Here is a 27,170-nt window from a genome sequence, read left to right on the forward strand (position 1 = left end):
TCCAGCAACTGACAGGTAATTCGGCGAAAGTACAGTTATGTTTCTGATAAAGGAAGGGGGAGGAAAGGAAGAAAAGACAGTGCTAACAGTCACTAAAATCCCCTCCATATTATGGTGAATGAAAGTAGAAAGGAGATCAAGGCTGCTGGCGCCACTCCTATGTGGATTCAACATTTCTGAGAAAGCCAAAAATGTTCAATGAGGAATGCCAGAAAAAGGCGTAAGAGTCAGGAGGATGGCATGTGAAGATTCTGACGGAACCTGCAACCTAGCTGGGATACTTTGAAATTGCCTTGCAGTTCAGCAATCTCTGCAGTTTGCCAGCTTTCATATGTTTTAATGGGATAAACAATGGCATAGCTTCTTAATCATTGCTCCTACTTGCCATCAACCTGTAAAACAGTAGAAGTCAGTTGCTCTGTTTATAACTGCATGAAAATTTAATTTCAATAGATTCCCCACCTCCCCAGTAATAGCACTCAACATTTTTAACAAACCCAGTCTTTTGAAAAAGGGAATTACAAAAAGGTAAAATAAGTTGCCTCTTCTATTTAACGGCAAGGTAAACTTTCTCTTTTGTAAAAATGTGAAAAGAAAAGACAGAAGAACTGCCTCCTAAGAAATAGCAGGATTAACATGATGTTATTTGAGACTGGATCACACAATGTATGGCTGACCATCTGAATGGAGCCTAATGCAGCCGATAGAGCACTTTCTAAACTCTGAAAGGGTAAGGCTTGATGTGCTGGGAAACTTTATACGAAAATAACTTACACCCCAGAATGGACAAAACCCAAGGTAGAACATAGAAGAGATTACATGACACCCTCATTACAGAACCTCCTCAAGTCTCATTATAAAATTTATATTAAAACTTAGTAAAGTGCATCTTTTAAAAGACTTGTCTAGTGAAAGAGCATTTGGAAAATATAAAACACTTAACACAAGACATATAATAATAGTTAAATCAGAATGTACATTTTCAAAAACTACTTTTTAAATTTTTTGATTCACTCAAGAATAAATGGTGTCAGCTACAGTAGTGTTCACATTATTCTTCAGTATTATGCAGCCTCATATGATTTTGTTAGTTGGCAATCTTTAGATTTGGAGCATGGCAAAAGAAGCAGTCTAAACCACCGCTACTTCTCTCTGTGTAATAAGGCTCCTCTGGCAGACAGATGCATGCCATAAAATCATGCTCAGATTTTGGGAAGCTTTGGTGCACTGACCACAGGATTGGCCTCCTGTAAGTACCTCCGCCCTGCATTCTTATAGTCGTAAGTACATGTGTGAGTCTCTGCATAGCGGTGAGTTGCACAGAAGTTGTTTCCACATCTGAAAAGAGAAAGGCAAGTGTTAGAGACCTTCCACAAATCTCATATTCCAGATGCTGTCCCAGAAATAAAATAATGCCGTTTTTGATGGTTGAAGGTCTCATCTAAACGAGTTGAGCAATACAGGAAGGCTAGTAAAACCAGAGAGACAAAATCATTAACTCCTGACGCGAGATCTGCATTCTTCGAACAGCACAATCCACTGTATGTTCACTGGAAAAAAGTCCCATTGTGTTGGATAAGGAAGATATTGGGACTATGCAGAACTGGCAAAATCAACAGCAAAATTAAGAAAATCTAATGGTGTTTTGTGGAAGAATGGATGCTTTTTTAGACTACTTAAATATAGTATGGTGAACTTGTGAGCAGGATTTCAGCTATAAGAAACAGAAGTAATTTGATTGTAATAATTTGGTTATGTTTTGATAGACGGAAGATAGGCTGCAGCAGGAGTAAAAATAACTGCATGGGGAAAGGGGTGGGGAGTCAACAAAAATAAGAGAAAAGGTGAACTTGTGTTATGACTATGTATGTTAAAAATGTTGAAACTCAATAAAATATAATTGGAGAAAAACCAAGTCCCACTGTGCTGAATGAGGCTCATTCCCAGGAAACTGAATCAGATTCCAACCTAAAAGGGTTAAAAGTATAGCACTAGAGGAGGAACATTGGCTTTGGATGGAAAGGGGGCATTGGGAGGAAGAGCATGACAGAGGAGTGGAGAAGAGAGATGCCATAAGCTGGATGGGATCATGCTGGGGGTTCTATCCTTGCTTGTGGAGGCCCATGCTAACTACGAATAGAAAGGGGAAGGTTGATTTCTCTGTCACACCTCATGATGTCCTCCAGGGTCACTTGAGTCCTGACCTTCTGGAGCAAATTTCTGAGAGGCATTGGGATCTACAGGGAAAACTGCTGAAGACTGCCTCCGCCCACCCCCCAAATCCATTAGCAAAATCCACCCTCTGCTGTTGTTATCAAAAGCCCTTCTGAGGATGGAAGGGCACAGTAACTTAATGTGAGGCAGCAGCAGTCATAAAGGTAAAGGGACCCCTGACCATTAGGTCCAGTCACGGACGACTCTGGGGTTGCGGCGCTCATCTCGCTTTATTGGCCGAGGGAGCCGGCGTACAGCTTCCGGGTCATGTGGCCAGCATGACTAAGCTGCTTCTGGCGAACCACAGCAGCGCACGGAAACGCCGTTTACCTTCCTGCCGGAGCGGAACCTATTTATCTACTTGCACTTTGACGTGCTTTCAGACTGCTAGGTTGGCAGGAGCAACGGGATCCCACCCCGTCGTGGGGATTCGAACCGCCGACCTTCTGTGTCCTAGGCTCTGTGGTTTAACCCGCAGCGCCACCCACGTCCCAGCAGCACTCAAACACCGGATTAATAACCTGGGTTCAGACCAGTCAAATGGAGGTACTGAACTTTGATACTGATGAACAGCAGGCAGAGTCAGTGGGACTGAGGTTTATGAAGGCCTTGAGAAGATCGCAGGAGGTGACAGTCTGACAAATGTATTACGTTCGCAAATGAGGAACCTAATGAGGAGATCGTATTTGCTTAGCTTGTCTGGAACAGCAGGGTGAGAGGTAGGGAGTCAATCGAAAAGGAATACCTGAAGTTGGAGAGAGATAGAAAAAGGGGATAGAAAGGTGACGGTCAGAGACAGAGGAAAAACTACCTACCTAGAGTGGGACCAAGTAATCAAGGCAAGAAAGAGCAGAGGAGGGGGGAGACCAGAGTCAATGAGAGTCACTCAGGCTTGCAAATTCAGAGATCCTGATGTCTAAGAACCAATAGCTTTGTATTTGTGGCTTTGTCTCGTGTGTCTGCTGTAGCTGCAGCTTAGCAACATTGCAAAGCCATTTGAACTTGTCTGATCTGTCACTGCTTGGTTCAAACGGTGAGAAGAACGCTAATGGATTCCAGGTATGCCCTTCAAACAGGGCGATAGTGTCCCTGCCGGGGTCCTATTATAAAACGCTACAAAAATCCCCACAACCACCACTTCTAGGTGTATATCAAACAGCTTGTAAGGAAGGAAATAACTCGTTTCACCAACTGTCTTGGCCAGCCAATTCCACTGGATTACAGTAGGCATAAAGAACTAGTGCCTGAACACAATTTGGCAGACATTTTGCAATTCCCTTTGTCGTGTATGACTTAGCTGAGATTCCTGCATTGCAGGGGATGGACTAGATGACCCCTGAAGTTCCTTCCAACTCTACGATTCTATTGTATCTGGAAGAAGAGGGTGGTTTTATTCAGCGTTAAACCCACTGAAATTAGTCATGGGGGAGGAGAGAGCAAAATAATCCAATTATTTTAACAGTAGGGCATACATTATGGTTTCTCCCAGCAGCAGCAGGACTATGTCCTGGACATGACAACTTTCAACATCCAGCAGCTATGCAACTCTGGTAAATTTCTGTGATTCCACAAGGCCTAAGCGTGCCCTCCCTCCCATTCACACAAATCTCTACCACCTTTAAAAGGAAGCTCAAGATGTCACCCCTTTTAAATGAGATGCAAAATATTCGGAGATATTTTACAATGGACAGCCCTTCATCCCTTGGAGATTTACGTCAAGAAATTTCACATTTTATCAAGGAAGAAATAGTAATCATTAATAAGTGACAAAGCATGGCAACAAGCTTTCGTTTGAAGACAAACACACTCAAGGTGCAAACTCAACCTACCTACATTCATAGCTAGTAGCTAATCCAGTTTTCTTTCCACAGAAGAAACAGTGCTTTGTTATTTTCTTTTTAGGCTGAACTGAACCATTCACAGGTGGGAGATGAGTTGCATCACCTGCTTTCAAAAAGCAAAAGGTTCTCAGTTTATATGTGCTCTCAGAGAAATGGTGTAAGAGAAAAACAGCACATAGGGAAAACCTTGCTTCACAGGTGAAAAACAGTTTCTTGTTTCAAGTGACTTTTCTATGCCCCCAAAATTACATAATGCAAACTTTGGCAGCAGTAAACATGTTAGCCTGACACATGTTGTTTGATTAATGTGTTTTAATAATAAGGCAATCTTAAATACTGTATTTTTTTTGTTAGCGCAATACACGCTATATAGAAAACCAAGTGGTTTTAGTTATATGGTTTTAGTTAGTTATGTTTTAGTTATGCTGCCCAGAAGAACTACTTTTTTTATTTAGAATGATTACCTTTGAAGAGTTTTGGTTCCAGAACTGCTGTCTATAGAAAAGAGAGGTTGAATACCCCCTTAGATCCTAGTTCAGTTTCAAATGAGACAAGCACTCTCTAGCTGATAACAGCAATACGGATTTATTACTCACCTATTCTTTTTCCTGCAGCCACAATACTTCCATTCAATCCAAGTCCAGGAGACTAAAACGAGAGAGGTTTTTTTGTATTAGTGGATTAGGTGAAAAATACGCTGGGTTGGGAAACAGGCACTAAAGCAAGATAAATGCATTAAGCTGTAGCAATTCAAGAACCAGTTGATGAATTTGAACCAAATTTGGTACGTAGGACTCTCATAGTGTACATAAGCACAGATTAGTTTTTGCTTGAAAAGACACAATGGGAGGTGGATAAAATATTGCATTTGCTATCCCACCTTTCTCCCAGGCTAGGACCCAAAGTGGTTCACAACATGAGTTAAAAGCAAATACAGCTAGAAGACACATCAGATGCAAATATGAAAAACAATTAAACAAGTTACCGTAGTATTGGTATATATATATATATATATATATATATATATATATATATACCTCTTCAACTTACATTTTTTTGCTGACGTGAAATTTCGTACAATAAATTGTTGTTGGAAAGAATGCAAACCCTTCCACAATTTTTTAATGACAGCAACTTGTTCAGGGTTTAATGTCAAACTTTAAAGAGAAAGATGAGGATGATGATGCCCTGACTATTTTAGTTCAGGAAGGATTTTATTTATCTAAATATTTACGTACCGCTATTTCACAAAACACATCAAAGCAGTTTACGACAGAAGTTACATTAAACCATATGGTAAAAACCATATAAAAGCGATTAAAACCAGACATCAATTAACTAGTGTGGAAAAATGCATTACAGTATATGTTTGCAAGATTTAGAAGAATTAAGGGTGTTAAACTGTTACGCATGTTGTAGACAGCATTCCATACATCTGCTGCTTTCTACAAAACCCTAGCATGGAAGTTAAAGCTATGGCTATGGTTTTCCCAATAGTGATGTATGGAAGTGAGAGTTCGACCATAAAGGAGGCAGTGGAAGACAGGAGTGCCTGGCGTGCTCTGATCCATGGGGTCACGAAGAGTCGGACACGACTAAACGACTAAACAACAATAACAACAAAGAACCGCATATGGCTTAGCTAATGCAGCAAAGTGTGAAACTGGATAGATAGATAGATAGATAGATAGATAGATAGATAGATAGATAGGAAGATTAAGCAAAAGCTTTTTGGATGATCAAACTGGAAGTCACAAGAAAATTAATGAATGGAATTTATCACCAAGATAGAAATTAAATGCCAAAATTATGAAGTCCTAGGTTTCTGAAAAGTATGGCTGGTACCTACCTGAAAAGGAGTTTTCCACTGGCAGTGCAAGGCTGTTGGGTTGGGCTTACTGCTTGAAGAGGTGGTCAAAGGCACCATGAACAAGCCCAACATGCCTAAGAAATACTGATACAAACAGTACTGAACACCCACATCTAGTTCTCAATTCCAGCTGCAATCAGCTTTGTGACTCTTAACAGAAACAAACACTAATCAAGCCTTCTAAGGAACACAAAGAGGAATCTCATCTATTTAGAAAGCTTATGTACTTACTAGGAAGTATCCGGGCATTTCATTGTGGGGAGCGGCCATGTTGTAGCTTTCTCCTTGAAAATGCTGGAGGTTTGTAGTCCGCGCAATACCAGAAGTCCGAAACCTGCTTGTCCCACAGGAATTCTGCAAAGCATCTCTGTTTGCGCTCCGGGCCAGCGAACTTAGGAACCCCACATTATTTACAGAGACAACAGGATCCTTGGATGCCTTGACCGCTACTTCTGTGACTTCCCGTGCCTCCATTTTAGAAAGGAGGTCGGGTCTTTTGCTGGGCGAGTCTAAACCTATGCCGTGGAATTTAGAAGTCCTTGGATATGTGGAGTCGGCTAAATTGTGCAACTCCAAGGATCGCAGAACATTTGGCGAGGCAGCGGGCCTCAAGTTACCAACCTCGAAAAACTTGGACTGAGCTTGAGGTTTCCGAGGACTGTAACGTGTCATCTGTGCGGAGCAGTGAAGTGGCGACAATTGTGTGTTTTTCTGGGGACTTAGTTCGCAAGAATTAAGAATACTAGTATCTGCTGCTGCTGCTGCTGCAGGGGTCAGGAGTTTTGTAATCGTCTTGTTTGGGAGATCTGCAGAAGCAGAGTCCTCATCCCCCTCGGATAAATGGAGCTCCGTGTTGACTTTTCCTATTCCATATAAATCACTGCATGGTTCAGCTAACAAGGCAAAAGCGTCAGAGTTTGGTATAACTTTTTCTTCTGCAGCATACAGCTTTACATTGGTGAGATTTGGATATAAGAAAGGACCAGCTTCATTTGCTGCCGAACTGTTATCTATATTTCTCCCAGGGTGCCTAAGTGGAGCAGGGACCGGAAGAACCACGCTGTTTGTCGGAAGCTTTGAATCTTCTTTTTCCACACGTGGAATTTTAGGGGGCAGCCGAAGGCTGCTAAGTGACTGTGGAGTGGTCTCCCACCTGTCATTTTCCTTCACAAAGTCATTACTAGTGGATGGCATCCTTCTGCCAGCAGATGTTAAAAACGAAAGTGCGTTTTGAGAAAAGTCTGAGGTATTTGAATTCCTAGGAGGTAGGCACGGTTGTCCCATACGGCGGAGCGCTCGCAAAAATCTCTGGTGAGCAGCTGTGACTGAGCCACTAGATGGGCGAGGAGCCAATGGAGGGTGCGGGTTCACTTTAATCGTTTTTTTAGGCTGTGAAAAAGAAAAAGGAGACGTGGTTATTATTACTTTTTCTGCATTACAATATCCACAAAAATTCCGAGATGACTTTTCAAATTAAAAAATAGCCTCTTCCCACTTTCTTTAACTGCATACCTTTCCAATCATGGCCAATTAAGAAATTAAGTGAATTTAAATGTTGCTCAGTGTCCAGATTAATAAAAGTTCAAAACTATAAGTCTGCATAGACGGCAATGTTAATAACCAATTCTTTTCTAATAAATAATGAGAATGTTGGGGGGGGGGGGAATCAGATACACTAAATAACACCGCTTTGAATTTTTTAAATATAAAAACAGATTCTCATTTAGAAGTTGTTTACTATACAGTGGTACCTCGGGTTAACTACTTAATTCGTTCCGGAGGTCCGTTCTTAACCTGAAACTGTTCTTAACCTGAAGCAGCACTTTAGCTAATGGGGCCTCCTGCTGCCGCCGCAGCCCGATTTCTGTTCTTATCCTGAACCAAAGTTCTTAACCTGAAGCACTATTTCTGGGTTAGCGGCGTGTGTAACCTGAAGCGTATGTAACCTGAAGCGTATGTAACCCGAGGTACCACACTGTATATAGTCGTACCTCGGCTCTCGAACGCCTTGGGAGTTGAACGTTCCGGCTCCCGAATGATTGAAAACCGGAAGTGAATGTTCTGGTTTTTTAACATTCTTTTGAAAGCCGAACGTCATGACGGGGCTTCCGATTGGCTGCAGGAGTTTCCTGCAGCAAATAGAAGCCACGCTTTGGAAGTCAAACATTTCGGAAGTTGAAAGGACTTCTGGAACGGATTCTGTTCAACTTCCGAGGTGCGACTGTACTTTATACTAAAAATGCATCTTTGTAATAAGTGGCACACACATATATTCTGGGCATATTATATAGTAAAGTATTATCTTTTGTTTTTATTTCGATACATTTCCTCGCTTTAAGGCCAACAAAGTAATAATTCCCTCTAACAGTTCTGTGATGAACCATAAAGGTTACGGCAGTCAGCTAACTCTTCAAAAGAAATGAATATACAGATAGTTCTGTATGGGGTAGAAGAATCTGTGCCTTCACCTTTTTACTCAGATTCATGTTCTCCATCTTTGCTCTAAGAAGCTTCATTTTATTCATCGTAATAGAATTCTCTATAATCTGTTCACCAGAAGGAGATGCCTCTGTTTCTTCATCATCATCCGCATACAAATTATAAACAGAACCACCACTGGCAAGGAGAGAGTGCAAATTTACATTTTAATATTAGGTATTTAAGTTGTAAATATAGATGCCAAACATTCAAAGCAATGGGGGGGGGGGAGTTGTCAAAAGCTTTCAAAATTAAGCAGGATAATATGGGAAGAGGTGGTACCTTGGATACATTTACGGCTTTGACGATAAGCCGCGACACTCTGAATTGTGCATACTGGTAACCAGGGCAGCTGTTTTAAGATCAATATAACATCTCATGCGCATGCACTGGCCAACATTAATGCACTTGGATCCTGGACCAAGTAAAATTTCTGAAGAGTCTGCAATGGTAGGCCCAAGCAGAGTGCATTGCAGTTAACACAATATGGATGTGTGTTACCACAGCAAATTTGACCTCATCAGGAACATGTGTCACTGGTGGCTCATCAGGCTGCAATGCAGAGGGAGAGAAGAAAACCAGGGCTATTCCATTGCCTCTTCTGAAACAGCCTTTGACCCTTCCTCTATCATCACTCCATCAGGCTACCTGAACTGCTTCGTAAGACGAAAAACTCGCAAAACGAAAGAGTTTTTCGTTTTTTGAGTTGCTTCGCAAGACGGATTTCCCTATGGGCTCGCTTCGCAAGATGAAAACATCTTGCAAGTTTGTTTCCTTTTTCTTAAAACCGTGCATTCACTTTGAGGAGCAACTCATAGCACGCGGTGTGGTAGCCTTTTTTGAGGTTTTTGAAGACTTTGGTGATTTTTGAAGCTTTTCCAAAGTCCGTGCTTCGCAAGACGAAAAAATCGCAAGACGAAAAAACTCGCGGAACGAATTAATTTTGTCTTGCGAGGCACCACTGTATTATAATTTTTAGAACTGGTGCCTGAGATTGCTTTCTCCCTCCTCCTCCAGCCCCCCCAGCCTCTTTTCCTTAAGTCTCTTGTCTTTTGTGTTGTAAGGACAGGGACTAGTTTTTGTCTACTGCTCAGGAAATCTTTTCAGCTGAAGAGCAAATATATACCGTATTTTTTGCTCTATAAGACGCACCACACAACAAGATGCACCTAGTTTTTGGAGGAGGAAAACAAGAAAAAAAATATTCTGAATCTCAGAAGCCAAAACAGCAAGAGGGATCGCTGCGCAGTGAAAGCAGCAATCCCTCTTGCTGTTTTGGCTTCTGGGATAGCTGCGCAGCCTGCATTCGCTCCATAAGACGCACACAACATTTCCCCTTACTTTTTAGGAGGGAAAAAGTGAGTCTTATAGAGCAAAAAATACAGTAAGTATGCAAGCCAGTTGGGTGAAAGGCACTTCTGGCTACAGCTGCCACCCGAATCCAGAGGTGTTCCAAGCTTGTGAACCTGCTTCAAAAATCCAAAACATTTTCAATCACTGTACTCTGGTTGCACGCCACCAAGGTCTTTCAACGCCACATTTTCAGGATCCATTGTTTCATAATTTTAGAATTCTGTGCCTTTTCCTTCCCCATCAAACCTATGAGCCTGTCAGACTCCAATCTGCCTCATCAACTGTAGCAAAAAGTTGAAGCGCTTCTTCAGAATGGGGGCCCTGCAGATTATTCCTACCAAATCTGTAAGAAAAGTTTCTATGTTAGACATTTAACTTTTCCGAAAAGAAATAAAAGCCAGTATACCTTAACGATTCAGACAATGGTGTTAAAGTTCCATCTCCCTTGTCTATAATACGAAAAAAATTCAATTGATCTCCTTCGCGGTATACTAAGAAGGTAACCTGTTTGCTGGATGGAACCTTCTCCCAAATATCGTCACGACTGGGATCCATGTATTCTGTTATTTCCCTAATTGGGTCTCCCACAGGAACTAAGAGGAAAAACAACCAGAAATATTTTATTGTCTGAAAGCAAGGACGCACACTTATCACCTAGGCAATATACTGTGAAAAGATTTCTCTCCTGAAGCTATCCTAAAGTGTCTGTAATAGGCCAGATTAAGTGATTGTCCACAAAGCTTCCTCAAATAAATAATTAACCTATGATCAAGTTACTGTCAAGTAAGAACCATTTTCAAATAGAAAATAGAAATAAATAAAATCAATAACTGGCTAGACCCTGTAATGCTTCAGCAAACTTTACGGCAGCTCAGAAAAAGAGCTTTACCCTTACCAGCAAAATTGTCGACAAAAAGACCAGGGTCATTGTGTGGGCCAGAGTTTGCCCATCTTTTTGGGCCAGTGGCCACATTTCAGACTTTAAGAAACTGCTGCAGCTGCCGGCCATGACATGGCTGCCACAGGGGAACATGGCATAACACAACGCTGCCATGAAGGGCATGATATGACACAAAATCAAGAGTATTGTCATTGCTGCTCACCATGGGAAACCAGCTATGTCCTGCTGGTATTGATTCTGGAGATCACACAATATAGATCTCTCTCTCTCTCTCTCACACACACACACCACACAAATACAGACACCCCCCCATCTCTCCCTGCCCCGAGATCGCACACACATAGTCATGCACAGACCCCTCTCTTCCATGCACAAACCTCACAGATAGCTCTCCCTCTCCCAGATCACACATTCCTGCGTGCACACACACCCCTCCTTCCTTCTCTCTCTCTCTCTCTCTCTCTCTCTGGGGTAATGCAACTGCTAGCTTAAGACTGGCAGGCAACAAGCAAGCAATGAGGCAGGGGGGTGGGGAAGCCTTCTCTGCCATCTTCCCCCCCAAAAAAGAATCCTTCCAAACCAAACAGAGGGCAAGGGGCAGACGCTTCCAGCTCCAGCAACCACTTTGAACTGTTCTGCCGTGTAAAGAACCAAAGCAAACCAAAATAATAATAGTAGTAATAATATATATAGATATATAGTGGGTTACCAACCCAATGGGGATGCAGGTGGCGCTGTGGTCTAAACCACTGAGCCTAGGGCTTGCCAATTGGAAGGTCGGCGGTTCAAATCCCCACAACGGGGTGAGCTCCTGTCGCTCGGTCCCAGCTCCACACCTATTTATCTACTTGCACACCAGTGCAAGTAGATAAATAGGTACCGCTCTGGCGGGAAGGTAAATGACGTTTCCGTGCACTGCTCTGGTTTCGCCAGAAGCGGCTTAGTTATGCTCGCCACATGACCTGGAAAAACTGTTTGCGGACCAACCCCGGCTCCCTCGGCCTGTAAAGTGAGATGAGCGCCGCAACCCCAGAGTTGTCCGCAACTGGACTTAACTGTCAGGAGTCCTTTACCATTACCGTTTTTTAACTAACCCAATGCCCACAGGCAGCCCAAGGCACAAGCAAAAGCCTCTGAGGGTACCGTGACGCTCACAGGTATCTGGGTGGTGGTCCCAGGTTTTGCCCACTTCCAAGGCTGTCAAACCTGTAGTAGCTACGGAAGGCCATCCCTACTGATGCATTAGCATTACAGTGGTGCCTCGCAAAACGAAAATAATCCGTTCCGTGAGTCTCTTCGTCTAGCGGTTTTTTCGTCTTGCGAAGCATCCCTATTAGCGGCTTTGCGCTATTAGTGGCTTAGCGGCTGTTAGCAGCTTAGCGGCTTAGAAAAAGGGGGGGGGGAAAGGGAAAAAACTCGCAAGACTTGCAAGACGTTTTTGTCTTGCAAAGCAAGCCCATAGGGAAATTCGTCTTGCGAAGTGCCTCGAAAAATGGAAAACCCTTTCGTCTAGCGGGTTTTTCGTCTTGCGAGCCACTGTACTTTTGCCCTTTCCAGCCACGAGAAGTATTTATACGGATGCAAATCAGCCCTTTTTGCTGCTGGTAATGACAGTGTAATGGGGTTTGGGGTTGCTTGTGCGTAAGGCGCAAACTGCTCCAAGCTGAGTAGTTTGGTTTAAACTTTCCCCTGGCTGGACAGTCAGTACTCCGTGACTGTCTCAATCACTGGCAGAATCCGTCAGTGGGCGTTTCCTGAATTTCCTCCAACATAAAAGTTCTTTGACACCAAGTCGTCGCCTAGCTTCCCTGCGCGGAAGCTTTCTGCGCAGAGTGGGCGTCCCAAGGAGAGGTCCTGTGCTCTCCCCGCTGGTCTCGCTGGAACAGTCCCGGAGCCTTTCCTCCAAAGCTCCCTCAGCCCCCTCTTTCTCCCTGGCTTCACGTCTATTTCCTTCCCCAGCAGAAGCTCTCCCTCTCTCCTTGCTGGTTCCCTCTCCAGCGTCATTGGGGAGCCTTACCACCACCCTTGGCTCCGATGGCAGTTCCCTGACAGACAGCAAACAAATTTCATTCTAGTGCATGGATTTTCCATGCAAGTCTTCCTGAAGATTTCACACATCCATAAATAAAAAGATTCTTCTCATACAAACATTGCAATTTTGAGCACTAATTTCACTGGAGAAGAAGTTTCTGAGTTATCTTTAAGGGCAGCCCCATATATAAGGCACCGCAGCTACCCAACTGGGATGTTATCACATGGATCACCCATGACAAGGCTAAACTCTGTCCGGCAAAGGTTGCAAGCACGACAAGGTTGATAAAAGGAACCTGAGGCCAGGTGGGCCCCAAACTGACAATGCTGGATCAAGGAGCATCCCCCAAACTGTGAACCAACTCTTTCAGGAGGAGTGCAATGCCAAACAAAGCAAGATACAGTGGTGCCCCGCAAGACGAACGCCTCGCAAGACGAAAAACCCGCTAGACGAAAGGGTTTTCCGTTTTGGAGGTGCTTCGCAAGACGAATTTCCCTATGGGCTTGCTTCGCAAGACGAAAATGTCTTGCGAGTTTTTCCGACTCCCCCCCTTTCCCTAAGCCACTAAGACGCTTATCCACTAATCCGATAAAAGCCGCTAAGCCACTAATAGCGCTAATCCGCTAATCGGCTTGCTTCGCAAGACGAAAAAACCGCTAGACGAAGAGACTCGCAGAATGGATTCTTTTCGTCTTGCGAGGCACCACTGTAAAACACTAAAGTCCTAGGAACTACGTGCTCATAGTGCCTCTGTCTTATCGGGATTCAGTTTTAGTTTACCGGTCGTCATCCAGCCCATTATGGAGTCCAGATGATACACCTGTACAGCCTCACTCTGTTCCAATATCAGAGGGAACTAGCACGATCATGACTCTGCATTCTTGGGTGACCTCATCCTGCCCCCCATGCTATCTTCTGAAACTAATCTTGGTTTTAGAACCTTTAGTACAAATGTTTTGAGTTTAGTGGCTTCATCTGCACTTTCCCAAAGTAAATTACGTTTTCTCAAGATTAAGGAACCCTCACAGTTCTAGTCTTTACTGCAGTATTTATATAACCTCTCAGATGAAAGAGTCAGAACCAATGAGAGTTTCCTCCTTTATATGTTGCTCACAAAACTATACTGCACCCATCCACCTGCGGCTGTTTCTAGTTATAGAAAGGCCAGATGAGGGGTTTTTTAAAAAAAAATTTGGACAAATGTATCTGGCACATTTTCCAAAGTGAATGCACAGCCCTAGTGCATATGGTAATATAGGAAAAGCTGTAACACAAGCGAAAGGAGACTACCCTTTTGTGCCCCCATTCTGCTGTCCTGTTACATCAAGAAATCCAAGTTTGACTGTTGGAGTGGCATACAAAGGATGAACAAGTTAAATCTGTTATGATAGATTGAGCAAGAGATGTTGGACACAATAGAATGTTTTAAGACTGGGAAAAGTTATGGAAGAAAGGGGTTAAGTTTACCGCATGTACGGTGTTAAAGCAAAACATTATGAAAATGATGTATAGATGGTACTTAAACCCTGTAAAACTAGCAAAGATTTACCATAAGAGTGATAATTTATGTTGGAAATGTAGAGAAAAAGAAGGTACTTTTTATCATGTGTGGTGGGCGTGTCCAAAGGTGAACAACTTCTGAGAAAAGATATATAATGAGTTGAAAAAAATGTTGAAATATACATTCATTAAGAAACCAGAAGCCTTTCTACTTGGAATAGATTGTTTTTGTATGCCACAACTGCAGCTAGAATTTTGTTAGCCAAAAATTGGAAATTACAAGAAATACCAACAGTGGAGGAATGATGGACTTTTTGGAGCTGGCTGACCTGACCAGAAGAATCTGCGACCAGAAGGAGGAGGAGTATCAAGATGAATGGAAGAAACTTAAGGATTATTTCATTAAATATGTTAAGATAACATAATTAGAATCACTTGTGAGTAACAGATAGGCCTAGGAGTTAAATATGTCAAATTGCATAATACTATGGATAGAAGTCAATATGAAAAGAAAGAAAGACGTTAATTGCCCAAGTAAAATTTAATGGAAAATAGTGTTGGAAAACTGCTATAATGAGCTACATGGAAACTCAGCTAGGGGGATTTGAGGAAGTCACTCAACAATGTTTAAAAAAGGGGGAGTATAATAGTTAGGATTAATGTTTGTTTATTTGTTTCTTTTATATTGTAATGTTTTTTTTCTTTATTGTTGTTATGTTTGTTATAAATTTGGAAAATCAATTAAAAAAATTGGGGGGGGGGAGAAATCCAAGTTTGACATCAATGGCACCACAAGATTTTATTAATACAGTGGTGCCTCGCAAGACGAAAAGAATCCGTTCTGCGAGTCTCTTCGTCTTGCGGTTTTTTCGTCTTGTGAAGCAAGACCATTAGCAGATTAGCGGCTTAGCGGATCAGCTGATAAGCGGCTTAGCGGATCAGCTGATAAGTGGCTTAGCGGCTTAGAAAAAGGGGGGGGGGGAGGAAAAAAAACCCACAGGAACTCGCAAGACATTTTCGTCTTGTGAAGCAAGCCCATAGGAAATTCGTTTTGCGAAGCACCTCCAAAACGGAAAACCCTTTCGTCTAGTGGGTTTTCCGTCTTGCGAGGCATTCGTCTTGCGGAGCACCACTGTATAGCACCAGTAGCTAGCATGCTTTCACTATGATTTAATTATGGATGCAGCAAAACTGGATTGAAACAAGCAGGCTCCCTCTGACCCTTTCGATATTACTTTTGAAATTATTATTTTTTTGCCCGGGGGGGGGGGGCGGAAAGGTATTTCTCAATATTTCAGAGTTTCCCCTAGACTGGTGCTCCCAGATGTTGGTGGAGTAAACTCCCATCATCCCTAACCATGCTGGCTAGAACTAATAATAATAAATTTTATTTATACCCCGCCCTCCCCAGCCAGAGCCAGGCTCAGGGCGGCTAACACCAGTAAAATTACAATAGAAACATAATAGGGGGAAAAGAAAAAAAGGAACCCAATTTAAAATACAGGTTAAAATGCAGCCTCATTTTAAAAGTAGCCCATAGATCAAAACCGTAAGGGGAGGGAAGACCTAAGGGTCAGACTGATGCGTGTTGCAGTGCAAAGCATTTGCGAAGTAACAGGTTGGGGGATGGCTGGCCTATCAAGAGACACTCTAAAATGGGTTTATCTTGTGCAAACCCTGCCGGTTTTAAAAACACACTGACAGGCATGAGGACTCTGATAGTGCACTACAGAGTGAGGGCTGAGAGATTTCCTGGGAGAGTCGATCTGAGTCATCTCTAATGATAATCGGGGTTTTTAACATCCATGCAGGTATCTGCGCTCTCACAGGCAGTATCACTGAATGCCTGTTTTTGACTTTGGGCTACGGATTCAGTCACTATGGATGATTTGATTTGCTGGATACAGTGATTTGCTGTGAGCACTGCTAAAAAGAATGATTATGAAACCACAGTTGTGTCTTAGGTTCTAATACTAAGACCCAGCCTCTCCTGGTATGCTCCAAGGAGGACCTTACGGTCCACAAATGACAACACTTTGGAGGTCCCAAGTCGCAAGGTGGTTAGATTGGTCTCAACTAGCGCCAGGGCCTCTTCAGTACTCGTCCTGACTTGGAGGAATGCTCTGTCACAAGAGACTAGGGCCCTGCGGGACTTGACATCTTTCCGCAGGGCCTACAAGACAGAGCTGTTCTGCCTGGCCTTTGGTTTGGACTCAGTCTGACCCTTATGTTGTCCCTTCCCTTACGGTTTTGATCCATGGGCTACTTTTAAAATGAGGCTGCATTTTAAATTGCATTTTAACCCCCCCCCCCCATTATGTTTTTATTGTAATTTTACTGGTGTTAGCCGCCCTGAGCGGCTAATAATAATATTATTAAATTATTAAATTATTAGCAATAATTATTAAATGTTGTTATAGTTGTTTTGTTGTTGTTGTTGTTGTTATTATTGTTGTTGTTGTTGTTGTTGTTGTTATTATTATTATTATTATTATTATTATACGTCTTCTGTGATAATGATAAAGGAAAAGGTAAAGGGACCCCTGACAATTAGGTCCAGTCGCGGACAACTCTGGGGTTGCGGTGCTATTATTATTATTATTATTATTATTATTATTATTATTATACGTCTTCTGTGATAATGATAAAGGAAAAGGTAAAGGGACCCCTGACAATTAGGTCCAGTCGCGGACAACTCTGGGGTTGCGGTGCTCATCTCACTTTACAGGCCGAGGGAGCCGGCGTTTGTCCGCAAACAGTTTTTCCAGGTCATGTGGCCAGCATGACTAAGCCGCTTCTGGCGAACTGTAGCAGCGCATGGAAACGCCGTTTACCTTCCTGCCGGAGCGATGCCTATTTATCTACTTGCACTTTGAGGTGCTTTCGAACTGCTAGGTTGGCAGGAGCAGGGACCGAGCAATGTGAGCTCACCCCATCGTGGGGATTTGAACCGCCAACCTTCTGATTGGCAAGTCCTAGGCTCTGTGCTTCAATGATACTTTGCAAATAATAATGCTAAGGGATTCCAATGTGGGAACCAAGGGTGCCCCATAGTTAGAACATGCTTCCCACTATCAGGTGATATGCCCATAGAAACCAATCATCTGTGTGTCTGCCCAGCATATTGAAAAGGGGAGGGGGAGGGGAGAGAATTGCAGAACACATTTGACATTTACCATTCAGCATTAGGTAGGACTTCTGTGTTGGTCAAACTGCTGAAACTATCTGCAGTAGTTCATTGAGTGCTTTGAACACTCATTCTCACTTGATAGACATTTCTGTAAATACGAGGGATCAAATGTTTGACCCACTTAATATTAAAGTAAACCACCTCTCTTTCAGCACTTGGTTCATACCACTCAGCTTCATACAATATTTACGGGTTTCTCTCGATGCAAGTTACCAAGAGTAACTACAGAGCAAATGCAGTAACATTTGAGCGAGCGCTAAGAACACACGTCCCACAATGTTTGTTTCTTCATTTCACTGATTTTGGAAATAAAAATGTTGTATCTTCCCTTGCATGTGAGTGTAATAACTGGCCACTTTGCCTGCCTCCGCACCTACTGTTTTATTGCAGACATTACAATGGCAGAGAGGACGCAAAGGTACGTCAGTGTAGTTTCTCCCACTTTTCTTTAAAGAATTTGTAAAAAGAAAATTACAACTATGTTATGTTAAGGTTATTTTCCCTCTTTTTTTTGGAAAGCAATTAGCTTTTAATATGATTGTCCAATTTAAGTCTGGATTTGAATCTAACAAGTCAAAGAAATGAAGATACTTTTGAGGTTCCCCTTTTCGTTCCTTAAAGACAGGCTGTGGCTACCCAACAGTTATCCTCTTTTAGGGACACCAAGGCTTGTGCTGCAACAGCTAAAGGAAGATGCAAATGGCAGGCAAAAATTTCAGCCCAAACTACACAATGATACTTTAGTGGTGAAGAGAGAATAATAACAATAATAATAAATTTTATTTATATCCCGCCCTCCCCAGCCGAAGCCGGGCTCAGGGCGGCTAACAACAATCAAACAATCAAACAATCAGATAATCGCACATTCTAAAAATATTTCATTATAAAAATCAATTAAAATCAAATTAATGGCAACTGATTAAGCAAGATTCTGTGCAGGTTGCCAGAGGAGGGAGTCAGGCTGCGCCCTGACCAAAGGCCTGGTGGAACAACTCTGTCTTGCAGGCTCTGCGGAAGGATGTCAGGTCCTGCAGGGCCCTAGTCTCTTGTGACAGAGCGTTCCACCAGATTGGAGCCGCAGCCGAGAAGGCCCTGGTTCTAGTTGAGGCCAGCCTAACCTCTCTGAGGCCTGGGACCTTGAGTATGTTATTATTTGCAGACCGTAGGTTTCTCTGTGGGGCATACCAGGAGAGGCGGTCCCGTAGGTACGAGGGTCCTAGGCCGTATAGGGCTTTAAAGGTTAAAACCAGCACCTTAAACCTGATCCTGTACTCCACCGGGAGCCAGTGCAGCTGGTATAGTACCGGATGAATGTGATCTCGCAGCGAAGACCCCATAAGGAGTCTCGCCGCGGCATTCTGCACCCGCTGGAGTTTCTGGGTCAGTCTCAAGGGCAGCCCCACGTAGAGCGAGTTACAATAATCCAGTCTGGAGGTGACCGTTGCATGGATCACAGTGGCTAGGTCAGGGCGAGAGAGATAAGGGGCCAACTGCTTAGCTTGGCGGAGATGAAAAAATGCCGCCTTTGTTATAGCTGTAATCTGCGCCTCCATAGAGAGGGAGGTATCGAATGATCCAATAATAGGCTGGGCCCTTTACCAGAACTGGGAGCCTATTGCCAAGTTACTAAAAAGGTAAAGGTACCCCTGACCATTAGGTCCAGTCGTGACCGGCTCTGGGGTTGCGGCCCTCATCTCGCTTTACTGGCTAAGGGAGCCGGCGTACAGCTTCCGGGTCATGTGGCCAGCATGACTAAACCACTTCTGGCGAACCAGAGCAGCGCACGGAAACGCCGTTTACCTTCCCGCCGGAGTGGTACCTATTTATCTACTTGCACTGCCATGCTTTTGAACTGCTAGGTTGGCAGGAGCAAGGACCGAGCAATGGGAGCTCACCCTGTCGCGGGGATTCGAACCGCCAACCTTCCAATCGGCAAGTCCTAGGCTCTGTGGTTTAACCCACAGCGCCACCCGCAGGCAGAAGTATATAGAATCAATTACCACAGCACTTTAACTCATATGTCACTGGGGTGTAATTGATTTATTACTGAACAGAAGCACAAAAAGGAAAGAAGCTCTCATTCACTTCAATAGTGAAGCATGTGATCCATAATGGGAAAGTGAAGCATGTAATTTACTCCCTCTCACCCGTCAGTGGGATCATAGTAAGTTTAACTTTCAGGTGGATTGTACTGACTATGCAAAAAATACTTCAGAGACAATTTAATAGGCACCTACCTCTTCTAGTATTAATAGGTCCACCTCGCATTGCCAATATCAACTTCAAAGTGCAGCCCTCTGAAATGCTGTAAACCAATCAAAAATGTTTTGTAGCCTTTTTCCCACAACAGAAATGGTATTTAGAAACATCTGTAATTGCATTTAAATACTCACTTGTAATCATTCAAGCAATAGTCGTCCTCCAGCTCTACATTATTCCAGATTAAGTGTTGCTGAGATACGGGGATACCTTAAAATGACATTGATAAATCTTAATTGGCTTACTGACCTTGCAAAGCTGTGCCCCAAATCACCATGGTAAACCACTGAAATTAATTGTAAGTATACTTAGTTATGTACATTCATTTAGATTAAAGGTACTAAAGAGCTGAAAAGATGTGAATACGTAGTAGAAAGTGCCCTGAAAATATAAAAAGGAACATCCTTACATTCCTATCAAGTGAACACAAACTACTTATACCCATTTCTGTCCTTGAGATTAAATGGTAACATAAAAACAGAATACAGTGGTACCTCGGTTTAAGAACAGTCCGGTTTAAGAACGATTTGGTTTACAAACTCCGCAAAACCGGAAATAGTGTCTTGCTTTGATAACTTACCTCGGTCTAAGAACGGAATCCGAATGGTGGAAGGGCACTGGCGGTGGGAGGCCTCATTAGGGAAAGCGCATCTCTGTTTAAAAACGGACTTCTGGAATGGATTAAGTTCGTAAACCGAGATACCACTGTAGCTACTTTGCTTGAAAAGTACATGGTTGAACTAGCCTGCTTCCAAAAGCAAGGAGCCAGATGCAACAAGAAACTTGCAAGCAACACGCTGTGCAAAGTGTGCCTTTCATCTGTCTTGAAATTACTGCAAATCAATTTCACTCTACGTACAAAGTAGGAACCCACAGGGTGGCATTCCAGAGGTTAGTGCCACCACCGAAAAGGCTCCATCTCCCAATTCCTAGCTGTTTGATCTCACAAGACATGCCATTCTCTAAGGTGGTCTTATGCAGGTAGAGTTCACGAGAGAAGGAAACGACTGTATTCTCTAATTTGGGGTTATGCTATTCTCTCCAGGAGAGCAGTTGTGTTGTGTTACGCCATGCCCCCACACCAGAGCCATTATGTGTTATGCCACGTCCCCATGGCAACCATTTGAGATCACTGGACTCCTCTCCAAAAAACTGTATGACCATCACTGATGTTTACTGTTGTTGCAACAGAGACCAGGCAAATTTAACCCATATGATTTGGGAGGGTTCTGGTCTTATTTCCTTTTGGGCAGAGGTTGTTGACTGTGTCAATGTAGTATTGAATAAGAGATCAATATAAAGTTAACTGATAAGATTTTTTTTTATGCTGTCTAAGAGCACTCACGGCGGCTAAAAAGACTGATCCTATAACACTAGAGCAACAAATCTTGGCTTGCTGTGTAGAGTGCTGGGGTACTGAATTTTGCACTAGCTGAAACTTCTGAGCACTTAGATGTTAAAACTACTACAAGTGAATACTTGGGTTCTTGTGAAAGCAAGCACTGATGATGAAGAACTCTCTGAAGATACTTCTAGCATGAACATTTGATAGATACTCACACAGAAAAGTGTAGGTATTTTTAAGAAGTTATTACCAAAACATATCAGCTATCATTTAAATTGGCTAATTCAGTCTTTTTAAATATTTCAATGATATACCTCAATGAGAATTCTAAACATGTAAGAAATGAAAAGCCAGTACAATTCAATGGATGTTGTTGAATGGATGCTCATCAAATTTGCAGGTGACACCAAACTGGGAGGGGTAGCTACTGCCACAGAAGACAGAATCGGGATTCAAGATGACCTTAACTGATTGGAGACCTGGGCCCAAACTAACAAAATGAATTTCAAAAGGGACAAATGCCAAGTTCCACACTTAGGCAGTAAGAACCAGCTGCAGAAATATAGGATGGGAGACACCAGGATTACCAGTTGTACACATGGAAAGGTTCACGGGGTCTTAGTAGACCACAAGCTGAACCTGAGTCAACAGTGTGATGCATCAGCAGAAAAGGCTAATGCTATTCTAGGCTGCATCAGCAGAAGCACAGCGTCCAGGTCAGGGGTCGGCAAGGCTTACCCGGCATGGGCCGGATCACTCCCACGGAGATACTCCATGGGCCGGACCGGTGCAGTGCTGGAAATTGCCCCTGGGCATGCCGACACCGATAATCGCGCCTGCGCAGAAGCGATTTTCGGCGTCTGGGCATGCACAGAAGTGATTTCCAGAGCCACAGCAGAGTCCATGCGCCGCACAGTGTCGGTTTAGCGTAGCGCGCGGGCACTCACTGAGCGGGCGGCTCGGTTCGGAGGTAGCTCATGGGCCGGTTAAGCGACCCTCACGGGCTGCTTCTGGCCCATGGACCTTAGGTTGCTGAGCTATAGTCCAGATCAAGGGAAGTAGCAATACCACTCTATTCTGCCTTGGTCAGACCCAACCTGCAATCCTGTGTCCAGTTCTGGACACCACAATTTAAGGATAATGATAAGCTGGAACCGGTGCAGAGAAGGGCAACCAAAACAATAAAGGGCCTGGAAACCAATCCTTATGAGGAATGGCTGAGCCTGAAAAAGAGGAGCCTGAAAGGAGATATGACAGCCATCTTCAAATATCTAAAGGGCTGTCACATGGGAGATCCTAGAGGAACATCTAGTCCAACCCCCTGTAATGAAGGAATCTCAACTAAAGCATCCATGACAGATGGCCACCCAACCTCTGCTTAAAACTTCATGAAGGTACACCACCTTCCAATGGAGTCCGTTCTACGCTCAAACAGCTCTTACCATCCAAAAGTTCTTCCTGACCTTTAGTCAGTATCTCCTTTCTGTGGCAGGAGAAAACAAGCTTGCTCCATCTTCCAGGTACAGTCCTACCTCGGGTTGAAGTAGCTTCGGGATAAGTATTTTTGAGTTGCGCGCTGCGGCGACCCTGAAGTAATGGAGTGCGTTACTTCTGGGTTTCACTGCTTGCGCAGACGGTCAAAATGACGTCACACGCATGCGCAGAAGCAGCAGATGCGGGTTGTGTTCACTTCTGGATGCGAACGGTGCTCCGGAATGGATCCCATTTGCATCCAGAGCTACCACTGTATTTCACACTGCTAGTTAGCTCTTTACACCGATCACCACTGCATTACAGATCACAATGGCATGTTTTCTATAAAATAACCGGCTTTTCAAGTACTAAGTTAAAAACCTTTCTAGATTTTTATAAATTAAAAGGACACGAACCTTCCAATCTCTGGATTTTAGTTTTCACAGAAATTACTGTTTCAAAAGGAGATACCAGCAGCTCAAAGCATGTTCCTGTTAGAGTTTCAATGAAGAGCTCCATAGTCTCATAGAAAGCAAATTTGTAATGGCATGGTCCCATGTTATTATCATTGTAGAAAGGAGGTTCTTTCTTGTTGGCCATTCTAGGTACTTTAAAAATGCCTTGTGGGGAAGTCAGTTGGGAAGCGTTGGGCACTGAGCTCCACGACAAGCCAAGTCAGCTCTGAACACGGGACATGGGTGATGCTGTTCATGTTTCAAAGTTTGCACCTAAGACAGACACAGAGTCAGTAAACAAGGTATTTGAGGAAAACAACATTTTTAAAAACACAAACAACAAACAAACAATTGTCTCTGAACTTCTTGTGTGAGTTGTGACACAAAATAGTTACCTGACAACAGGCTACAGGTCAAAAGAAGGGACTGTTTATGGGCTGTGCTTACACTATCACCCATCAAAACATTTGCTTGTCTGGGCCGTTATTTGACTCAGGAGTAGTTTTCTCAGCGATATTTAAACAAACTAATAAATCGATATTAAGCACTGTTGTATTGTAACCTAATCCTTTTCTATTCACACATGCAGCACATAACCACTTGCTTGCAAGAAGGAGGTAGAATATCTGCAAAATCACACATACTGGTCAAGGCCCTTCAATGAGTTAACTCAGGGGTATGCATCCATCTGCCCCGAAAGACAATGCAGTATGCCTCTGGGGATGAAGTCATCCCAGTGATTGCAGCACCAAAGTGACCTTCCATGGTGTGCAAGCCTGGACTGTGTGTATGGGGGGGGGGTCATGGGCTGCCCCAACAAGAAGACACTTTTCTTGGTCTTGATGATGTGGTCCAAAAGAAAGCAGAGCACTACATCTGGCAACAGCTTGGCTGCAGGAGTTGCCAGGAGGAGGCGTACAAGACACCATCCAATCATCTTCGGGACTCCACTCTGAATTTGTGTATGGTTTACTCCTTAGCCTTTTCTCTTCCTGAAGATATCCCTCAAGGCAGCAGAGGTTTAGGACCAGAGTTTTCCTTCTCGTAGATAGGCTACCTTCCCAGGTTGACAAACCCCATCTGCCTCTCACTTCCCTCTACAGCACACTGGGGAAGTCCCTAACTCACTGAGGGTTTGACACCCATCAGCTACCCTCACCCGATTTAGCTTTAAATTTGAAAGGTAGAAAATTTAATTACGTACTGGGTTATTTATTATTTTCAAAACTGTTCTACATTTTGCAACACATAAAACAGCATACTTGATAACTTGGACAGATGTTTAGCAAGCCATGAAGGCAAGCACAAAAGTTAGGCACTTGGAAAGTTCACTTTCCTTGCTTCACATCTGATTTTGGGCCAAATTATAAACAGTAACCAAACAGGTACGATAACTTAAGCATACCTCCTGCTGTCCCGAATGGAAGCAGCCATTTAACTGCCAGCTGTGTGCTCTAGGCTGCGCCGATTGTTTTGTCTGTCTGTCATTGTAAGGGCTTCTAGAAGTTCACACAAGAGATTGCTGTACAATCTCTAACATCCCAATTCCATGCACGTTTATTCAGAAGTATGAGCAATTGCATTCAACATGGCTTACCGCTAAGTAAACATGCACGGAATCGCAGCCTAAGTCAATCAAACATTTCAGTGGGAAGGTGGCTAGAGTACCTGGGCTGAGCAGTGGAAACAAGCATGAACTTTTTTCTTCACTAGCACAATTCAGCCCAGATTTATGAAATCCAACAAACACTGTGTGGGAAATGGGGCTTTGAAACTGAAATACTTGTGAAGCAGTTGCACAGAAAGAAGCAAAACCCACAGCTTCATCACTGCCGACCTGACTATGCTCATTAGCCTTTCAGCAAAGCAGCCTTAAGGTCGAGAGCTGTGAAGTCTAAGAGGCTGAAAACTGCTATTGCTCACTCAAGGAGGAAGAGGTCTCCCATTATGAACCTGGTACTTCAAGGAGCGGCTTTGGGCTTCCAGTTCTGACTGGCAGCCGCTGGACTAACTTCCAGTTAGTGCAGTGTGCCGAAGTGACAATTGCCTGAGGCACCCTGAAGCTGAAACATGAAGCCTGTATAGCTTGAGTAATTCATTAAGGGTTTGTTTTTTTTCCTATTAACAATCTCAATAATATGAATAAAAGGAAATCATAAATAAACTTGGGATGGGGGGGAATCATTTTTTGTCTGTTTTCTAATCTCAATGGTATGAATAAAAGGAATGTATGAATAAAAATTGGGGGGGGGGGGGGAGGAGGTAAACTTTGGGGAAATAACCATATACACGAAGTCTACAACTTACATTACATTCTAGGGAGAGTGCCGAAAGCCATAACTGTGTAAAGTCAAAACCCACTGGGTTCAATGGCAGGTGGGGTTGCCCAAGTCATTTTCACCAGAACCCCATCACCTTTTGACGTTTTTTTTTTTTTGCCAAGCGCATAAAGCCGAATGAACGCGAGTTCAATGTGCGCAAGCTGCGGATTCAATGTGCATAAAATGCCATTCGCTGCGTTGGCACCAAGAAGGAAACGTGAACACTTGTGTTTCAACCTCTGCTGTATGAGGCTCGTAATACTTGGCCACGGGAACCCTTGCAAAAAAAATTTAAAATTCAAAGGGTGTGCGCGGGAAGATGCGCTTTTCGTATTCTTTGCAAGGGAAAGGCGCGGGAACTAAACACTGAGGTGACGCCTATACATAGAAACTATCATATATGTATATAGTTATATATATACATATATAGTTACATAACTATATATAAGTACATAGCTATATAAAACTATAACTAGATCTATATAAAACTATCTATAACTATATCTATATATAGTTATAGGAACTATATCTAGATCTAATAGGTTATTGTATTTTAGTGTTCTGTTGGAAGCCGCCCAGAGTGGCTGGGGAAACCCAGCCAGATGGGCGGGGTATAAATAAATTATTATTAATTTATTATTATTATTATTATTATTATTATTATTATTATTATATAAAGCTATCTAAAACTATATATGGATAGTTATATAACTATATCTATCTATATTTATAAAGCTATAAAACTACTCTCTCTCTCAATAATTAGTTATTATTATTATTATATATAAAGCTATCTAAAACTATATATGGATAGTTATATAACTATATCTATCTATATCTATAAAGCTATAAAACTACTCTCTCTCTCTCTCAATTATTATTATTTTATAAAGCTATCTAAAACTATATATGGATAGTTATATAACTATATCTATCTAGCTATAAAACTACTCTCTCTCTCTCAATAATTAGTTGTTATTATTATTATTATTATATATAAAGCTATCTAAAACTATATATGGATAGTTATATAACTATATCTAGCTATAAAACTACTCTCTCTCTCAATAATTAGTTGTTGTTGTTATTGTTATTGTTGTTATTATTATTATTATTATTATTATTATATATAAAGCTATCTAAAACTATACATGGATAGTTATATAACTATATCTATCTATATCTATAAAGCTATAAAACTACTCTCTCTCTCTCAATAATTAGTAGACTTCCTTGAGTCCCTGTCAGGACAAAAAGGTGGGATGTACATAAATATAGAACAAAGGACATAACAAATCCATACATAGTGAATAGTGCTAAGGATGCCAATTCCCCAGACACAGCTCTTTTGGAGGGCGTCTAGTCACTCAAGCAGCGCCTCCCGCGAAGGAGGGAGGCGGGGAAAGAGCGCAAGGGCCGCCTCATCCTCCTCACCTGCCTGCCTGCCGGTCGCCTCCGCCTCTCCCGCTCTCCCCCCTTCGGTGGCTGGACGGGGCGGGGCCAAGCGCCGCCTCACAGGACCACCGCTGCCGCCGCCGCCGCCGAACCCGCGACCATCACGAGAAGAAGGCTGGGAGGAAGGCGCGGAAGGAGAACCGGCGGCCGCCGCTGCCGTTAGCCGCACTCACTCACGCCCGCCCCCACCCCTCACAACGTGGCGCGCAGCCCGCCTCCTCCCTCGTCCGCCCACCGGGCCTTTGTGACGCGGGCAGGCGGGCTCCGGGCCAAGCCGCCCACAGGTCTCCGCCCTCCCGAGCGCCGCCGCCCAATCGCCGGGCGCTCCCGCGGCTGGGATAAGAGCGGGGGGCGGGACTTCCCGCCGACGCCGGGGCGCCGTTGGTCGTTAACGGAGAGTGGGAGGGACCCCGGATGTTGGGAGCCGCGTTGCCCCTAGCAACGCGCCCTCGGCGCTTCCGCAAGAGCTGCCGGGAAATGTAT

The 27,170-nt window shown here is 43.3% G+C and overlaps 1 protein-coding gene across 6 annotated transcripts; it reads right to left on the reverse strand.

Annotated features, from left to right (window-relative positions):
- Positions 1–975: 975 nt before the first annotated feature.
- ZFAND4 (zinc finger AN1-type containing 4) lies at positions 976–26,874 on the reverse strand. 6 transcript variants are annotated; one of them, XM_079975182.1, is made up of 10 exons: positions 26,671–26,874; positions 22,873–23,184; positions 19,773–19,848; positions 19,617–19,684; positions 10,163–10,349; positions 8,394–8,541; positions 6,157–7,314; positions 4,652–4,703; positions 4,048–4,161; positions 976–1,338 (listed from the first exon to the last, which is right to left on the reverse strand). In XM_079975182.1, exons 2-10 carry the CDS (start codon positions 23,054–23,056, stop codon positions 1,088–1,090), a joined length of 2,238 nt encoding a protein of 745 aa, XP_079831308.1. In that variant the 5' UTR covers positions 23,057–23,184; positions 26,671–26,874; the 3' UTR covers positions 976–1,087. The 6 variants fall into 6 exon arrangements, with proteins under 6 accessions (XP_079831308.1, XP_079831309.1, XP_079831311.1 ...); XM_079975183.1 differs by having other exon boundaries at positions 26,667–26,874; XM_079975185.1 differs by having other exon boundaries at positions 4,048–4,158; positions 26,671–26,873.
- Between the last annotated feature and the right edge of the window lie 296 nt (positions 26,875–27,170).

This window comes from Podarcis cretensis (genome assembly GCF_951804945.1).
Source record: "Podarcis cretensis genome assembly, chromosome: 5".
NCBI lineage: Eukaryota > Metazoa > Chordata > Lepidosauria > Squamata > Lacertidae > Podarcis > Podarcis cretensis.

Excerpts from the sequence above, each read along its gene's own strand:
- ZFAND4 (XM_079975182.1), bottom strand. The coding sequence starts at position 23,056 with ATGGCCAACAAGAAAGAACCTCCTTTCTACAATGATAATAACATGGGA. Across the intron at positions 10,350-19,616 it reads ACCTATTAATACTAGAAGAG|TTCCTGTGGGAGACCCAATT; the intron begins GTAGGTGCCTAT and ends TTTTCCTCTTAG. Across the intron at positions 4,704-6,156 it reads AAATGCCCGGATACTTCCTA|TCTCCTGGACTTGGATTGAA; the intron begins GTAAGTACATAA and ends CTCTCGTTTTAG.